The sequence below is a fragment of the Miniopterus schreibersii genome, assembly GCF_964146895.1.
Source record: "Miniopterus schreibersii genome assembly, chromosome: 13".
Lineage (NCBI taxonomy): Eukaryota > Metazoa > Chordata > Mammalia > Chiroptera > Miniopteridae > Miniopterus > Miniopterus schreibersii.
Window position 1 is genome coordinate 2290438 of NC_138113.1, and position 17911 is coordinate 2308348.

The following is a 17911-nucleotide window of genomic DNA, read 5'->3' on the forward strand; positions in this document are numbered from 1 at the left end:
CACACAGGCTGCTAATTAAACTATTTTTTTTTTGCTTTTCCACCCTCTGCAGGCACTTTCTGTGTTGTCCTAAGTACCTGAAAAGAACAAATGGCGTTTTCATAATTAGCCTAAGACGATTTTTATTAACACAACTTGCCCTTGGGTGTATAGTCCAATGTATCAAGGTTTCATCCTATATGGGCTCCATCCCACGAGCATGACTCAGGGTGGGAAGGTCCAGGTGCGGCCTCTTGGCAGGGAAGGTGCAGTTATACTCAGCCGTGGGCTGGTAAATGTTTAACAACCTGCTTCCTGAAAAAAAGTGTGTGCAGACATGCATATGTTTAAGTTAATGTCATTCTATAAAGGGCGTATAGCACCCCACTTATAACTAATCACAAATTACACGCTATTATTTGTTGTAAATCCCATACAGCTAATTGACTTTCACGGGGCGTGTTCATTGATTTTTGCCGAGCTCTTGCATTCATTGAGGTGTCTGCAATTCAACCACGACTTGACAAAATAAAACTACGAATAAGTGCTTGGTTATAATCCAGCTCATCAAAGAAGTTGCTTGTGTCATTGACGAATGAGTGTAGCTGCCCCGTGAATGTTGGTTGATGCTTTTGGTTATGTTAATGGGTAAGATAACAGTGAAGTCCTAAAGATGCCTGCTGTAATCTCACCCACCAGTCAATGACATGCGCGGCCTCGTTGCCGAATCGCAGGAGTCTGCAAACGCTGAAAGGGTCTGACCAAAAATATGTTCACCATTCACAATGGAAGGCTGCAGACACAACACACGTTTGGTCTCACCTGCATTAACACCTTCTCTATCACTTTATTAAGTTTAGGCAATCAACAAAACAATAAAATAAAGCCTTGGTGTTTAACATTTGCCAATTTCTGTGGTGTAAATACTTCCACCATGGACAATTTCAAGCTCCCAGAATGCACAGTTGGGAAGAGACGTGCCTGGCTCACTACTCTGGTAGCATTTCCACCGAACAGATACAATCGACGACTTGCAAAATTCCTGAAAATCTAACAGTCCGTTTTCTGGAATCAGCTAGAGCTGGCTCTAGCACAGTACAGACTACAGCTCATTTTTCTAGAGCTGAGCATGTCACCTGTAGAAACTGCTTTGTTAAAACAAAATAAAACAGACCTCAAGTATCTCATTGTGAAGCTAGCAATAAATAAATTGGTTGGTCATCTAAACGTACCAGCTTAAAAAAATAACATTCTCAAAAATTAGCTCTAAATGTCATCTAAGACATGCTTACCCTCAAGCGTCTAGGCCCAATGGTTAGGCTCCTGGCAGCGCTAGGGCCCTCCTGGCGGTTGGTTTCCCTCCTGTGCCCAAACTAACGTAAGACCTGGGTCAGGCGTGGGCGCTAGGGAAGGAGCCTTGGAAACCAGCTGGTCCATTTTCTTTCATTTCCAAAAGAGTTGAGTCCAGAGAGGTTAATTTACTTATCCAAGGTCACAGATGAGCAGAGCTGATAACAAAACCTAAGTTTTCATTTGTAAAATAGTTTCTGCTGTGCTAATTTCCCCCCCACAAAGTGCCCAGGTGAGGTCACCTTGGTAAATGTCTTCAGACTTCTCTCATGTGGGGATAAATTAGTCCCTTCAGCAACACTGTTTCGGGGAGAGTATTATTAAGCTGTGGAAATCAAACTTCTGGTTATGCTTACCTGCCTGCGTCGTTAGGGTTGTTGTGGTTGGATTTGTTTTGTTTTTTCTATTTCATTACACTGTTTACCTTACTCTTTTAAGCACAGATCTGCCCATTCCAGGAGTAATCATTTACAAATTAACAGCAAGTGAACTGGATAAATCCTGGGTTAAAACCAGCCAACCCTTGAGCGAATTTCAGAGATAAGAACGTGTTTTACACACTTTGATCTGAGGGAACAACTCAGGTTCTTGAGAACCACAGGAGGCAGAAAATTCCTTTGGAAAATGGGCTGTTGGCCAATCTCAGTGGGCTGCTGAAAATTCCATTTTCGAGAGGAGAGGTTTTTTTCCCCCCTCTTCCCGGGAAATGACAAGTCTGAAACCCCATGTTTCTTTTTTTCATTTTTTTGTTTTTCTTAAAAAATAATACAAGTCTACAACCTCTTATCCGAAACCCCTGGAACCAGATGTGTATGGAATTCAGAATTTTTCAGATTATTAAATAGGTAATACAGCCAAAATACTAGATAATCTGTCACCCCCAGTGGGGTCTGGGGCCAATACTCCATAATCAAACACATTTATATTTTGTAGCAAAACATAAATATTCATGAAAGTGGGATGAACAAGACTATAGATAGCCTCATGTCAGTTCATTTCAGGTCAATTTTACCACTCCAAGTTAATTAGTTAATTTTAAAACTTGAGATTAGGAAGGCAGTTTAGATTTTAATGTCCTAGATAACGGGGTATAGGCCTGTGATGCATTAAAAAGCGTGTGCGTGTGTGTGTTTCCGTGTGTAAGTTTTCTTGAGCCACATTACACTTTTTAAATTAATTGTTGGAAACGACTCATTCTCATTACATTAACGTCAGGGACGCACCAGCTATGTTTGCTCTGATCTTGCTTTATTTTGGCTCTTGCACTGGACAGGGTTTCCCGAAGTTCCCAGGGACGGCTGGAGGGATGCACTGCTCAGGGTTGCACCCGGCCGTCCTCTGCGCCCCTGAAGCAGTGGACTTGGCAATGACGTCCCTCCCGCCTGCTTTTCCCCCACTTGTCAAATGCCACGCAGCTTTGCAATTTTATTTTTGTGGCTACTAAAGGGAGGACCCTTCAGTGCCTGAAAAGTTATATTACACTAGAGAAAAGGAGAACAGGGGTCGCATATAAAGAGAACAGAAGAGCGCCAAGGTCGACCGTGTCCTGTGGGGTCTTGAGCGCCTGATTAACGCTGCACTGCACGCCCAGAGCAGCACTCCTTTCTCTTCTTAAATCCTCGGGCCAGTCCTCCAAAAAACAAGACTTGAAAAGGTATCCAGGATATTCTGCAATGTCAATGAACAACAACAAAAACCCCACATGAAACAAACAGAAATAAACAAACAGAAACCCGGTAGCTGCAAAACTAGCTTGGAGGGACCAGAATCTGCCCCGAGTAGGACAGGATGTGTCGATATAAATAACATGGAAGGGGCTTGAATTGTAGCAAGTTGCAAATAGAGGAAACCACGAAAGGCACTAAAAGAGTAAAAAAAAAACCCACAACAAAACACATAAAGGGAGAATAAAACAAGAAATGCTACAGTTTTTAACATTGTAACTTACCGTCTAGTGTAGCAATAACCGCTCTCCACCAAGGGCTATGTCAGAAAGCTAAGTTCCACAGGCAATGCTACCAAAATACCAAAGGCCATACATAATGTCTGACCCAAGCTGCCACCTCATATAGCGAATTCTTACATGGGAGCTTGAAAAAGATCGTTGACTGGCCCACTGTCCTGCAGCCTCAGGAGCCGGCCTTGTCTAACATATTGAATTTCCAGCGTCTCTCACACTTCCTCCTTTTCAGATACACAAAAGGTTTTTGTGAAGTTCCTCTTGGTTTTACTGCCGGCCGCTACAGAAACCAAGCCGCAGGCCTGGTGTAGAGTTATAGGGTGTGAGTTTATTTGGCTAGGTCTTCAGAGCTTCTGGGTTTTTAGAAATAACGACAAGTGTTTCTTTAAGAGCTGTTAGACGAAAATCTGCACTGATTCAGACTCTTTACTGGGCCAGTTCCGTATGAGACTTGCCCGATATTGTCGCCCGTTTTCTCTGAAACCATATGAAAAAGCTCCGTGACGCGGTTATCTTCCCAGGGTGGGGACTGGCCTCGACCCTAAGCCCATTCCAAGTAACCTGAGGAAACACGGCTGGAACATTTGCTACGAGACCCTAAGCACCCCGCAGGTCTCCCGGTCAGGGTTTGAGCATGGGTTTGAGCCCCGCTGGGCCATGCACGCGGTGCTCTCGGGCACCCGGTCGCCTATATCCACCATTCCCCGGCTCTTTCCCCGGCCCCGGCCGTGGGGACCAGGGGAGCGCACAGAGCACAGCCGCGCTCTTCGCGGGCATTTCCTATTATCTTTGCAGAACCACAACCTGGTGGCGCGCGGCTGCCCGGGGCGCGCAGGGGGCGTTTGCCACGCTAGGCGCGCGCCCAGGGCTGGCCGCACCGTCCGGTAGGGGGCGAGCTCCGCACACTTTCTCCCCGGCCTGGACGGGCAGGCCCCGCGGCCCTGGGGGACCCCGAGACAGGCTCCGAGCCCGGCTGAGGGGGGGGGCAGGGATGAGGGGGTGGGCGCATCCTGCGCGCGCCCTCGCGGAGCCGCGATGGGGCCGGGGCCTGGGACCTGCCCGGGGGAGCCCGACGCGGCTCTGCCCGCCGCCCGGCCAGCCCCGCGGGGCGCGTCGTCGAACCCGGGCGCGCGGCGCGGGGTCCGAACGCCGAGACAATGCGGCGCGCGGCGCGGGGCGCGGGGCGCGGGGGGCCGGCCGCGCGCCGCCTCCTTCCTGCCGCTCAGCTTCCCGGCGGCGGCGAGCGCGCGGATTGGCGCCCGGCCCCCGGCGCCGCCCCTCCCCGCGCCCCGCCGGCCGCCGCCCCCCGCCCCGCGCTCCCGCCCCGGCCCGGGCCCGCCCCTCTCGGCCGGACGCGCTCGGGGCCCGCGGCGGGTGGCGGGCAGTTCCCGCGGCTGGGCGCGTCCGCTCGGAGCTCGCGCGGGAGGCCAGGCGGCGGGCGGACGGGCCGGGCCGAGCTGCGCGGGCTGCGCGCCGCCCCTGCTCCGCCGCCCGGGCCCGCGGCCGGCCCTCCCGCGCCCTGCGGCGGCCCCGGCGGCCCCGGCGCGTCCCTTTGTCCGCGGGCGGCGTCCGAGCGGCCGGAGGGAGCCCGCGCGGCGGCCGAGGCGGCGGCGATGCCGGACCAGATCTCCGTGTCGGAATTCGTGGCCGAGACCCATGAGGACTACAAGGCGCCCACGGCCTCGAGCTTCACCACGCGCACGGCGCAGTGCCGGAACACCGTGGCGGCCATCGAGGAGGTGAGCGCGCCCCGGGCCCGGCCGCAGGTAGCTGCGCCCCGCCCGCCCGCCCGGTGCCCTCCCGCATCCCGGGAAAAGTTTCTCTCCCTCCAAACCCGGACGCGGCCGGCGCCCGGGGCCCGGAACAGAAGCCCTTTGTTCCGTGTCGGTGGCTCGGGGGACGCGGCCGATGGCCACCTCGGGCCTTTTAAAGACCCTCCTCCCCCCGCTCCCGTCGCGGGGCCCGGGCCTGCGGGACCCCCAGCGCGCCCAACTTTGGCCCGAGAGCCGGGGCGGGGTGAGCGGGCCGGGTCCCCGCGCCCCTGCCGCCCCGGGCGCCCGCCTCGCGACTGGTTCCAGCGCCCCCCGGGGCAGGTGTGCGCCGCGAGCCCCGTCGGCCCCACCTTCCCGGGGGGACCGGCTGCCCAGAAGGGTGGGCACCCCTGAGCCAGAGGGGCCCGAGGGGCTCCGCGCGGCGCCCGGGGGAGCGCGGGACGCGGGGCGCGGTGCGCGGGGCCGGGCCTCACGTCCAGAGGCCTTTGATAGCCGCCCGGCTACCTGCGCCTTACCTGTTACCTCTGACCGCCCGCCTGGCAAAGGCCTGGTTCTGCTGAAGGTGCAGAGTCATCGCGCCGGGTGCTGCCCAGGGAGCCCCCGCGTCCTGCGGAGGGAACTCGCTCGGGTTGACGGCCGGCCGCCCGCGGGGTCCGAGGGGCAGCGTTTGTGAGCCCAGGGCCGCCGGCCAGCGACCCACTGCGGTTGGGGCAGCTCCTCACCTGAGCCCTCGCTTCCCTTACGGACCAAAAGGGCCTGGGATGCGCCCTTCCCGGGGCCGTGGCGAGGGTCGGAGGCCCTGCGGTAAAGCGCCGAGCACCCCGCCTGGGTAACCGGTTCACCACCCAGACGTGCGCCAATGTTGAGAAGATGGTTACATTTCTCTTGGCCCTAAAACGGGGGCCCTGGAGGTGCTTTAGAAGGTGACTGGGCTCGAGTGAGCGCAGGGAGGTGACCAGGGAGCTTTAAGTTGAGCCATGGCCTGTCCCCCCCCCCCAACAATGACTCTGCTGTTAGGAACTGCTTGGGGGGAGAGACCCAGAATGTTTCTCGTAATGGAAATTTTTTCCTTTGTAGACACCAACGGTCAATATAGGCTAAGTCAAAAGTAACCGATTCAGCATTCTGCCTGTTTTAAGTGCAGCCGGGGCATCTTCCCAGCCTCCCTCTTCCCTTCTCTCTCTCTGATTTTTTTGGCAGAGGAGAGCTGTGTGTAAACCTTCCGTGGTGAGTTCTGTGATCCCACCTCACTTAATCCTACCTGTATCCTCAAGGCTGAAAAAGAACACCTTCGGCACTGGCCAGTTTCTCAGGGGTTAGCGCAGCAGCCCGGGAACTGAAGGGTCCTGGGCTGGAGTCCAGCCAGGGGCAGGCTCTGTCCCTGGTCTGGGCACTTGCGGGAGGCAACCAACTGATGTGTCTCTCACGTCAGTGTTCCTCTCTTTCCCTCCCTCCCTCCCTCCCTCTTTCTCTCTGTCTCTCCCCCTTCCACTCTCTCTGAAAAGCAATGAAAAAATATCCTCAGTGAGGGTTAAAAAATAAATACTAATAATAATGCCTTCCAGTGAGGCAGGCAGGAGGGCCGTAAGAAGGTTTTTTTTGTTTTTGTTTTTCAGAAGTGCTGGGCAAGAGAAGAGCGTTCGTCATGTTTTGAAAATACACCATTAATAATGTTAATGGAATGATTGCAACCAAAAGGGAAGCTGACTATTTCTTAAGGGAAGGAAGCTCTGTACCCAGGGCCTTTAAAAGAGCCTGATTGTGTTTAAAGTTCTGTTTCTTTTCCCCGCTGCAGCTTGTCAGTTAAATATTAGTAACCGTGCCAGATGTTGGGAAGCCAGGCAAATGGGACTGGCTATGACGGTTGGCATAGCCTCTCTCTGATTAATTTCGGTTTCCAGCGTGTCATTCCAGAGCTCTTTCTGTCCGCCGCTCAGGGGCTTACCCTTGGAGCTCAGTTACTGAGCAGATTAAAGAGGCTGGATTTGGGCATTTTACTGAACTGCAGGCTTTCTCCACACCGCTCTCTAAGCACAAGAATTGCTTAACGTCTCAAATATGAAAAAAGTGAACTCATTACAGGTCTGTCTCCCTAGAAGCAAATCCAGTGTGTGTACCAGGACGATGGCACGGGCGAGCTTGGATTTATGAGAACAAAATTGGGAAGTTGTTTCCTTTCTGAGAGGAATCACTGTGGAGTCATTTAAATAATAGTCTTTCCAGCCCGGCTGGCGTGGCTCAGCGGTTGAGCATCGACCTAGGATCCAGGAGATTGAGGTTCATTCCCAGTCGGGGCACGTGCCCGGGTTGCAGGTTCCATCCCCCGCCGGGGGCGTGCAGGAGGCGGCCAATCAATGACTCTCTCTCCCTTCCTCTCTCTGAAATCAATTAAAATAAATATATAATTAAAATAAAATAAATAAATAATGGTCTTTCCAGGCTGTTTACCAAGCCGTGTTCCATTTATGGTTTTATTAACCAGCAATGCCCCTATATTTTCGTTTTAAACACACGCCTACTTTTCCTACTGAAAAGAGACTCGAGGGTGGGTATGTGACATAAAGTTACCGATTTAACAGACATAAGTTAAAATTTGCATTCTCGGAGCCCTATGTTTGAACAAATGAGTCATGGAATTAGTAAACTAATTTTAAACTGATTTAACCTTGGTGAACCTGTTGTTTCCAATATGGGTTACTGTCTGCTAAAATTCACTTTACAACTGAAACGTACTTTTCCGTTGATATGCACACCTGTGCCTGGGCTCTAGCACCTTATACTGTGCGTTTCACATCTGTCGTACATATGCCTCACCCCTGCTTTTTTTTTTTTTTAATATATCTTTATTGATTTCAGAGAGAGGAAGGGAGAGGGAGAGAGAGATAGAAACATCAATGATGAGAGAGTCATTCATTGGCTGCCTCCTGCATGCCCCCGACGGGGGATCGAGCCCGCAACCCAGGCATGTGCCCTGACCGGGAATCGAACCCCGATCGCCTGGATCCTAGGCCGACGCTCAATCGCTGAGCCACGCCCGGCCGGGTACCCCTGCTTTTATACGTGAGGAAACTGAGGCTCAGAGAGGTTGGTTTGCTCAAGGTTACGGAGCCGGAACTTGAACTTGGCTCCCTGCTGTTTTTAGAATCCAGTTGTTAACACTGGATTCTCTAAGTGACTCCTGTGTCACATAGACCTGGGTTCCAGTTCAGAGTCCACCACCTGCCAGGTGCGTGCTCTCAGGTGAGCCGCCTGCCGTTTCTGCATTTTCCTCGGTGCTCAAGTCTGGATAACAGTACCCGTGGACCCTTGTGGGGAGGGTTTGGGGAGCAAATCCTCAGCGCAGTACCTGCCAGACGATTGGCTTAGGGCATGCTAACTGCCTGACAGATTGTAGTGAATCCACTGAACCCAGTGAGGACCTTGGGCCCCAGAGTGGGGTTTGCGTGAGCGGGTAGGGAGGTGGGGGGAGTGGGTGGTTAAATGAGCGAGTGAATGAACAGCTCCTCTACCTGTTCACCCATGCTTATTTTGTTAACTGGTTTGTTCTCTTGGCAACAGGTTAGCACATAGCTGTCTCATTTTTCACTTGATCACTTTCTCTGAGCGAAATAATTATTTTGCACAATTTTAGCAAAGTCTGGTGCTGCCCTATGGAGTACACGCTGTGTTTTGGGAAATAATGGGGAAAAAATAGCGGTGGAATAAATCTGAAAAGTGGGCTTCCCCCCCTTTTTTTGGGGGGGGGTTGATTTTGTCTGTTTCTTTGTGTCTCTGGGCACTTTGAAATAGTTTCAAAACAGGTACAAATTGTATCCACACCTAGAATGTTCGTGGGCACTGTTACACTCTCCTTCAGAGCCCCATCCGTCTGCCTCGCTTTGGCTTCGTTGCATATGTGGCTTTAAAAATAAATTAGATGTTGACTCGTAAGTAGTAAAATTTAATCTTCCTTCTGGGGCCATGACTCTCTCCGCTGTTGCCGTTGGTTACCTTGGAAATCTCAGTGCTGTCACAAGCGCAGGGTTCTAACTGCAGGGGTGGGGGAGCGTCTGGGTCACACTGACCCCCAGGGGCCTCGCCGTCCTTAGAGCCAGACATCCCTTCCAGCGGTGAGAGTGGGAACCGGGCCTCTGGGCTTCTCTAGGCGAGAGTGTGATTTGGAATCTTGGCCCTTTGTGACTTGTTTGAGAAACGGCTCTTCCAGATCCCAGACTCGCCGACTTTGAGCCTGTCCTCGGAAGGATGTCACCTTCTTGCCTGTGTGTTTGTGTGTTTGGAAATGAGGCTCTGTGGTCGAACGGGGCCACCACACAAGGCCGTGTTCTGAAGTCTGGATTGATGTGTTGGGAAATTTTCGAGTCACTCAAGGAAGAAAAGACCTTCTCTTACGTGGGCCCCCTCCCCCTTCCCACCGCTTTGATTTCTTTTGTTCTTGTGATTAACGGTAGAAGTAAGGCTGCTCCTGGTGGGTTCCAGACCCTGCCATTCATTCAGTGTGTATGGAGTCCTGCTGTGCTAGGTGCTGGGATTAGAATCCAAGAGGAATGAGTTGTCTCTGAGAGAGCCTGCAGCTCAGTGGGAGGGACAGACGCCCTATAAACGAGTCAGTGCGGTCAAACCTTGGGAGGGCTGGGCCTACAAGGTTGTTCACAAACACACCTCAGGATGGGCGTGGCCAGGTGTGCCCGGGGCTGTGGTCAGAGGCCTTGTGGGAGGGCGAGTGATTGGGTTGCAAAGTCAAGGTAGTCACCACCACCTGCTCTAGTCACGAAGGTGCCTGGGTATGGCCTTCCCTGTGGCCTCCCTGCCTTAGGTAAATATTGGTCCACTCCTGACATGGCAGCCAGCTAGGCCTCTGGGTGGATTTTCCTGGCCACCCACTCCACAGAGGGCTGCTGAGGCTGAGAGTTTGAGCAACGCCCGATTCTTCTCGCACCCTGCGTGTTTGCAGGCCCTGGGTCCTCTCTTCACGGAGCACGGACACCCCGAGCCTGCAGCGTCCAGCGTGGGAGCCTGAGATAAAGATTCCATTTCTCAGCTGCACCGTCTGAGTTTCAGGTGCTCGGCAGCCTCGCGTAGATTTAGACCATTTTCCTGAGTGCGCAGGGCTGGTTCAGACCATTGCAGTTCAGACCCGCCTGAGACCTGCTGAGTCAGCCCTGCAGCTGAGGAACATCCCAGGTACATTGTGTGCACATCAAAATGTGAGAAGCACGTTCTAGCTGAACCCTGGCTGCACACGGGAAGCACTCGGGGCGTTTTGTAGAAGAGAGATGCCGGCCCCTCCCTGACATTCTGGCTCCGTTGGTTCAGGTGGGGCCTGGAGCACTGGCTTTTTTTCTGTTTCCTGGCACTGAGAGTTTAGGACTTTTTTAATTTGTCCCAAAGTTGCTGAAGCAAAGTTGGGATGACCCATTCTGCTTTTCTTTACACCCCCCAATGCACACACACAAAAAAACTATTTGTAGGAAGAAATGGTTTTGTACGTGGGAAGAAATGGTAAATTCAGGACTTACAGACGAGGGTTGGCTCTGTCACTCATCCTTTAACAGGTTTGTGCAGACATCCAGTCGAAATCAGTGGGGCATCTCCTTTGAGATGGTATCTGCACGGATTTCCAAGTAGACCACAGGGCTTTTCCTGTGGCTTGTGGTCCCCCCTCCCTCCCCCTCCCTGCCCACTGTCCTGCCCGCACAGAGCCATCCAGTGGCCCCTTTATGGCGCTTCTGCAGTCTCCGCGGACAGGCCCGTGACAGACAGTTTTGGATGCTGGCTTCTTGCACTGGGTCATCCCCCTGGGTCCTTGCAGTTCCAGCCTGATTGCTCTGCCCTCAATTTCTCTTTTATTACAGGAATTTAAAGCCTCTCTAGCGTCCTCAAATGAAGCATTTCCTGTAAATGCCTACCCTGTAGATTTACCATTTTGGGTGAAAGTGGCCGTCTTGGGCACTGCCCATGATGTCCTTCCGCTGCACTGGGGGAGAGGTGGCCTAATCCAGAGTTTCTGAGCCCCCGCTCCAGGGCCATTCTCTCCGCCCTCCAGCCTTGGCTTGGACCTTTCTCCCCGGTGTCGGTGTCGTACAGGGAAAGGATCACCTGTCTGCCTGTTCCCTGCCTTTCCTCCCAGGTTTTCTCCGCATCAGCGCCGTCCTAAATGCCGTATAAGCCGCCCCTTTACTCTTTCCCTCCTTGCTGGCTACTCCGATCTTCACAGCATCTTCAGGTGATGGGCCAGCAGGGCCCCATCCCACAAGGCCTGGTCCTGGGAGGGGTTGGATTTTGTTCTGATGTGATGGGAAGCTGTCAGTGGGAAATAACACGATCTGATTTGCATTTTACAATCTCACAGTGGCTGTTCCAGGGAGAATAGGCTGGTGGGAGGAGCGGGGAGACAGTTTTCAAGGAGACCTAGGGGTCTGCATTGTTTCTCGGGAGGTTGCATTTGAAACGGCGCTGTCCTGAGTGTGTCTGAGGTACCCAGAGCATGGTTGACGCGCAGCCGGCCACCGTTGGGTTTTTTCCTCTTGTATTTTTTTTTCTAGCATTTATTGGGCGCTTACCGTGTGCTGGGCATGCTCTGAGTTCTTCACACATATCAACGATTAACTTGTTTAATTATTACAAACACACAACAAGGTCCAGAGAGCCTGAGCCACTTGGCCAAGATCACAGAGCCAGGGAGCGGTCGGGGCAGGATTGAGACTCGAGCCTGTTGCCACAGGAGCTGTTCTCTCCGCCGCCTCCACCCTGCAGAGCCAGGCCCAGCAAAGGCCTGCGCGTCTGTGCCTCTGTGACCCCACGCCCTTGGGCTCTGGTTTTCCTAAGTCGCCTCTACTGGAAGATTTTCCCGCTGCTTTGGGTCCTCTCTGCCGCCTCTGTCCGCGTCGCTGCGGAAACGGTTCCGCTCCTGCCTCCTCACACCTGGCAGGAGGCCTGTCCCACTAACGGGATGCTGGTGACGTCAGCTCCCGTCCCGCCCCAGGCGCTCTGTCGGTTGCTCTCCTCACGCTGCCAGGAAAGCGGCGGGTGAAGGCGGTTCCCCCGGTGATGAAGCCCCTTGTCTCTCAGGCCTCGAGCCAGGCGGTCGGGGTCCGAGGCCTCTTTCCCCGGCTTCCGGGAAATAGGCACATTTCTTATTACAGTTTTGTTTTTTTCTTAAACACTAACTGGAATGAATGGCTGACATTAAGCCCCGTTCCGTGTGAAGGACGGTGCTGTGTTTTTAATTGGTTATTATTTTTATTTAATATGTTTTTATTGATTTCAGAGAGAGGAAGGGAGAGGGAGAGAGGGATGGAAACATGGGTGATGAGACTCATTGACCAGCTGCGTCCTGCATGCCCCTTGCTGGGCATGGAGCCCGAAACCCGGACGTGTGCCCTCACCGGGAATCCAACCGCGATCTCCCGGTTCATGGGTCGGTGCTCGACCGCTGAGCCGCGCCGGCCTGGCTGGAATTGATTATTGAATCCTCTCAACAGTCCTGAGGTGGGGCCTGTTGTCCTCTCTGTTTCGTAGTTGAAGAAACCGAGGCTCAGACAAGCTACACGGCCCCGGGTTCCTCTCCCACAAGCAGCAGCCACCTGAGACAGGCATCCTCAGCGTGTCCTTAGGGGCCTTGCTCCGGTCAGTCCTTCCGTATACTGCCCGGCCATCTCCTGCGGGTCTTGTTGCCTTTTAGGTGTCCCCGTGGGTCTCCTCCGTGCAGACCAGTCCCATCGTGGCTGAGGTGGTGTGGTGGCCAGGCTGGGTCATCAGACACCAGCCCCGGGGAGGTACTTAGCCTCAGAGCCGCTGATTAAGTGGCCTTCGCTGCCTTGAAGTAAATTAAAAGGACAGGTCTGGCCTCACGAGCACTGTCCCAGCTGCCTTCAGGACCCCAGGGCCCGGTGGGCTGTGATAAGATCCGCACAGTAGTCCCTGTGCGTCAGCAAGTCTGTGTTTTGAGCGGTGGCCCCTGAAGGCTGAGTCACGGACCCGGCGTGTCTGGGCAGCTTGGGGCCGAGCAGTCAGTGCCCGCTGGCAGTTCGGGAACTTGGGGAGATTCTGGGAGGAAGAGAGACTGTTCAGTCCCGGTAGTGCCTTCGTTCCTCGGCTCGCCCTGGCCTGTCGCCGGCCTGCTCCCGGTCCTTGAGCAGGTGATCTCACCGCCGCAGGCTCCGTAGCTGAGACGAACCGCAGGGGTTCCAGCCGGACCGTTCTGCGTCCTTGTGTTCCTGACCGGCTCCTCTGCTCTCTCTTTCTCTGGGCTCTTCCTCTCTGTGCTTTTAAAGAGGGTAGCGGGGAGCATACACTTTACTCTTTCGTTCCCCCCTTTCAGGGCCCGTCCCCCCGTATGTCCCTGGAGTCCTGTGGGGGTCGGCCCTGAGCTGGGATCTCACCGGGTGCGTCGCTGGCTGAGGTTGGGAGAGGGGCTGTGGCGCCCACGTCACCTTGGGGTGGCGGCTTTCGCAGTCTTAGCTGCAGTCCTTGGCCTCGGTTACACCTTCACTGTGCTTCGCTTCTCTGGTGGGAAGCAGGCCATGGTGGTGATCACAGGGCTTCACGGCCATTGAAGAATTTGGGCTGCCGAACTTTAGGTAAATACTGATTTTCTCATGTTGAGGGTCTAAGGGCCTCTGCCTGGGGTTTGGGGGGAGCCGGCACGCTCAGCAGTGGAGCACGTGGTCTTCTTCACGAAGCTGCGGTTTTCACGTCAGCTCTGCGGCTTGGTTCCCGGTGGAGCGGAGAGGGCGCTGGGCAAGGGGCTGGAAGAGTGATTCTGGCTCTAGCTGGGCCTCCACCTGCCTGTGTGACCTCGAGCACATCGCTGCCCTGGATATGTGGCCTCAAGGTGGGGGGTTTGGTCCAGTTGACCTCTGACCGAAAACCCCGTGGTCTTCGTATCACATAGATTGTGTTCGTAAGGGCTCTGAGTCAGTCAGCAAGCAACGGCCGGCTTGTAGCCCTGAAGAGAAAGCCGAGTTCTGAATTACACCCGCAAGTTGGTTACAAACAAAACAAACTTCTGTGGCCTCCCGAGGCACTTATTTTTGTTGCTGTTGCATTTTTAAAAAATGGAGATACAACACAGACACCATCACATCACCCTTCCTATAGCGTCTGGGCGGTGGCCGTGTCAGGATACTCACGACACCGACACCGTTCCGCCGCCACCAGGCCCAGGCCCAGGCCCAGAGCACTTGCGTCGCCCCCTCGCTTCTTGACAAAAGGTCACTATTGAGGTTCCCGGCTTTCCTCTCGCCTGGTAAATTCCCCAGGTGGTTTTTCTTTCTTGGCAAGTGGGAATGAGGTGTATCTGCTCCTTAAGCCTTTGGGCTGTCGGAACCTGCGCCTCTGTTGGCCGGGGTCGCGGGCTGCCAGGTCGCAGGCTGCCAGGTCGCAGGCTGCCAGGTCGCAGGCTGCCAGGTCGCGGGCTGCCGGTTTGGGAGGGGTGCGGCCGGGCCGGGCCGCCAGCAGGGAGAGCAGGGCGGACACCCGAGGAAGGCGGGCAAGGCGGCCGGCACCTCCTCCGTCTCCTCTCGTCCCTGGGGAATGAGTTGCTGACCCTGCAGCCTACGCAGTGTTCAGAGCTTAGCATCCCCACCTCCCTCCTTTTCGCTGGCTCCTGTCTTACTCTCACCCATGGGGTGTATTTCCAAACCTTTGGGGCCCTGTGTTTTCTTTTTAATTTTATTTATTGATTTTAGAGAAAGGAAAGGGGAGAGAGAGAGAGAGAGAGAAGCATCGGTTTGCTGGTCCCCTTACTTACCTGTCATTGCTTGTTTCTTGTATGTGCACCGACCTGAGATTGAACCTGCAACCCTGGCGATCAGGGCGATGCTCTAACCAGCTGAGCTCCCCGGCCAGGGCCTGTGTTTTCTTTGCTTTTTCTTTATTTTTGTAATCTTCACCCAAGGATATTTTTTCCATTGCTTTTCAGAGAGAGTAGGAGGGGGGTGGGGGGAGACAGAGAGAAACATGGATGTGAGGGAGACACACTGACTGGTTGCCTCCCACATGCACCCCGACTGGGGCCCGGGGCCAGGGATCGAGCCTGCAACCGAGGTACGTGCCCTTGGCTGGAATTGAACCCGGGACCCTTTAGTCCGCGGGCCGACACTCTAACCGCTGAGCAAAACCGCCAGAGCTGTGTTTTCTTTTTAAAGGCAGGTCTTCCAGAGGGGCCTGGAGGGAGGGAGCTTTGACCTGGGATTTCAGGCCAGGCGTCGTCACAGCGTCACACCCGAAGCTGCGGCTTTGGTGATGACAGGTAACGCGGCTCCTTTCCTGCCGCGCGGCCTTGCTCAGTTTTCAAGAACCGGGCTCGCTGTCTGTCTTCTCAACGTGATTTATTGTCCCCTGTAGCTGAGCTAGAAGGAGCTTAATTTCTGAAGCGCGGCTTCCTTCCTTACGGTCGGAGAAATACGGAGGCTTGATCGATCTTGTGGCAGAACCGCTTTAGTCGTAGCTGAAACGAAATCTCTCGGGGCCCCTGTTTCGTTTGCTCTTTTAATTTACGAGCCTCCCTGCGTCCCTCCAGGCGTCTGTCGCGAAGCCGTGGCCCTTCCGTCGCGGTCAGTCTGTCGGGTCTCAGCTGAGGCCTGTTCCTGCCCCTCAGCACCTGCCTAAGCTCCTGACGCTTCGTTAGATGTTTGGTTTGAATTAGGGAGTAACGGCGGCAGCAGATGAGTGTTTCAGAAATTCGTTAGTTCCCCGTTTGCCATCGTTCCCCTGTAGGGTCCCCTCCCCGGACCGCGAGGTGCCGGGGGTAGGGCTGAGTATTCTTCTCTGGGGAGCCGCAGAACCCAGCACGCGGGTCTCAGAAACCGTCGAATGTCGAGGTCCCGGGTAATCTTTTTAAGTCTGCGACTGTCTGCCTTTCCCTTCAAAGGTCTGCTGTATGTTTAGATTTAAATGTTTAACCATTGTCACCCCAATAAACTTAATCAAGTGTTAAAAAAATCAAATAAAAATAAATAATAAGTGAATAAGTGTGTTTCATTGGCAGTCGCAGGGTTGTCGTGTCATCTTTGAAACGATTAGAGGACCAGGAAAGTCTCTCTTAAGGGTGACCAAAGTCTCTGCTCTCTAAAGCACCCCAATCGAATACGGTTTCTTCACTGAACGATTTACCAGTGGTGTCCTCTCCTCTGTGGCACCTTCCCGCACGTACCCCGTCCGTCAGAGCCCTTCTTTCCTGAATTCGTAAAGCAGTTAGTCTCTGACTGACTTTGTTCATCTCTCTAATCCATCTGTCCATCCATCCATCTGTCCATCAAGCCATCCATCCATCATTGGGACAGACCTGGGACGTCTGCTGCCCCTGTGGTCCTTCGTTATCGGGGCACACGCTGGCTGTGCCCTGGGAAGGACTCGGCGTTGTGCGCCTGGTCCCGCAGTGGCCGAGGCCGAGCCTCCCTGGACCCACCGCCGTTCAGCGAGGGACGGCTCAGGAGGCCCAGGGACGGCTCAGGAGGCCCAGGGACAGGTCAGGAGGCCCAGGGACGGCTCAGGAGGCCCAGGGACAGCTCAGGAGGCCCAGGGATGGCTCAGGAGGCCCAGGGACAGGTCAGGAGGCCCAGGGACAGCTCAGGAGGCCCAGGGTTGGCTCAGGAGGCCCAGGGACGGCTCAGGAGGCTCAGGAGGCCCAGGGACAACTCAGGAGGCCGGCGCCGCTCGCCCCCCGCTTCCTGTGTTTGTTCTCACTTCCTGACGCCGGCTGCAGGCTCCTAGGAGCAGGAGCTCTTTTTTCCCTTTTTCTTTCTTTTTTTAAAATAAGCTATTATTTTTATTTACACTTAACTATTTTCAAAACACTGTTGGGAGGGATGGGCCGAGAAACCAGCCGCCCAGAGGTGTGATGACTTTGCAAAATAAGATCCTTAGCGGCCGCCCTGGGACTCGAACCAGGATCTTGTCAATAAATAGAAATTCTGGGACCCAGAAGCACCCAAGTATCTGGGAGCCACTCCGTAGACTTTTCATTGAGTCTAAAAATGTGTGGTGTGGCGTGTGTGGGTGCAGGTGCAGGAGGCCTTCGCGCAGCGTCTGTTCTGGAAGACACGGTGCCCTACGCGCACTGCTGACTTTGGGGATGACTGCGGAGGACAGATAATTTAGAAATATTTGCACATTACGTCAGGAGGGTTCATGGTTCCCATTACTATTAATACGGTGGTATTAGCTGTTCCGGGAAAGGTGCTCTTTATCCGTAATAAGCAGCTAATGGCAGCCAGCCCGGGAGGGAGCCGGCAAGGGCGCAGCGCAGGTGTGGTTATCATTTAAATGGGGGCGGGGGCCGGGGGGGCCTAAATCCCGCTCCCGAGTCCTGTGAGGGGCAGGGTGCTCTCCGGCCACATGACCTTGGCATTGTCATCTTGAATTCCTTATCTTTGGAATGAAGCATCTTTTCACGTGGTCGGTGTTTCCCGCGTGCCACGGTGACGCTCCGGTCACGAGGCCGCGGCTCCTCCTCCTCCTGCCCACGCACCCGGTTGGCCGCGAGGAGAAGGGGAAGGGATCCCAGGTGGGCGCCAGGTGGCACCCGGGCTTCGAGTCCGCCATCACACTGCCCAGTTTTACAACGTCCCCACCCTTTCGGGCGCTGCGCTTTGCTCTTTGGCTTCAGACCCCTCTGGGGAAGGGCGCGGGGGGCCGCGGGGCACTGAGCCCCTGAGGGGCTGGTAGAGGGCGTGCCCGCGCCCGTGCTACGCTGGACGGAGTCCTCTGCGATGGCCGGACGGCTGGCCCGCCTCTTTCCGTGCGGCCGTCACCTGGACAGGCGACACCGTGGCCCCAGCTGAACACGGGCTGTCTCGGGATCTCAAGACGGGGGGCGCCCCCCACGGGGCACTGCAGCTGGAGTTTT

The 17911-nt window shown here is 54.6% G+C and overlaps 1 protein-coding gene and 1 long non-coding RNA gene across 3 annotated transcripts in view; one reads left to right on the plus strand and one right to left on the minus strand.

Moving 5' to 3' along the window:
- Positions 1–2563: 2563 nt before the first annotated feature.
- Positions 2564–6004, minus strand: LOC308566338. Its single transcript, XR_014000145.1, has 4 exons — positions 5784–6004; positions 5577–5668; positions 3278–3766; positions 2564–2997 (listed from the first exon to the last, which is right to left on the minus strand). It is a non-coding gene; the product is annotated as an uncharacterized lncRNA (long non-coding RNA).
- The window catches only part of ASAP2 (ArfGAP with SH3 domain, ankyrin repeat and PH domain 2), a 100736-nt gene continuing 87650 nt past the window's right edge, over positions 4826–17911 (plus strand). For both annotated transcript variants that reach the window (XM_081156487.1, XM_081156488.1), the window contains exon 1: positions 4826–5028. In XM_081156487.1, coding sequence (XP_081012613.1) covers positions 4903–5028 — 126 coding nt within the window. In that variant the 5' untranslated portion in view covers positions 4826–4902. The remainder of the gene's footprint in view (positions 5029–17911) is intronic.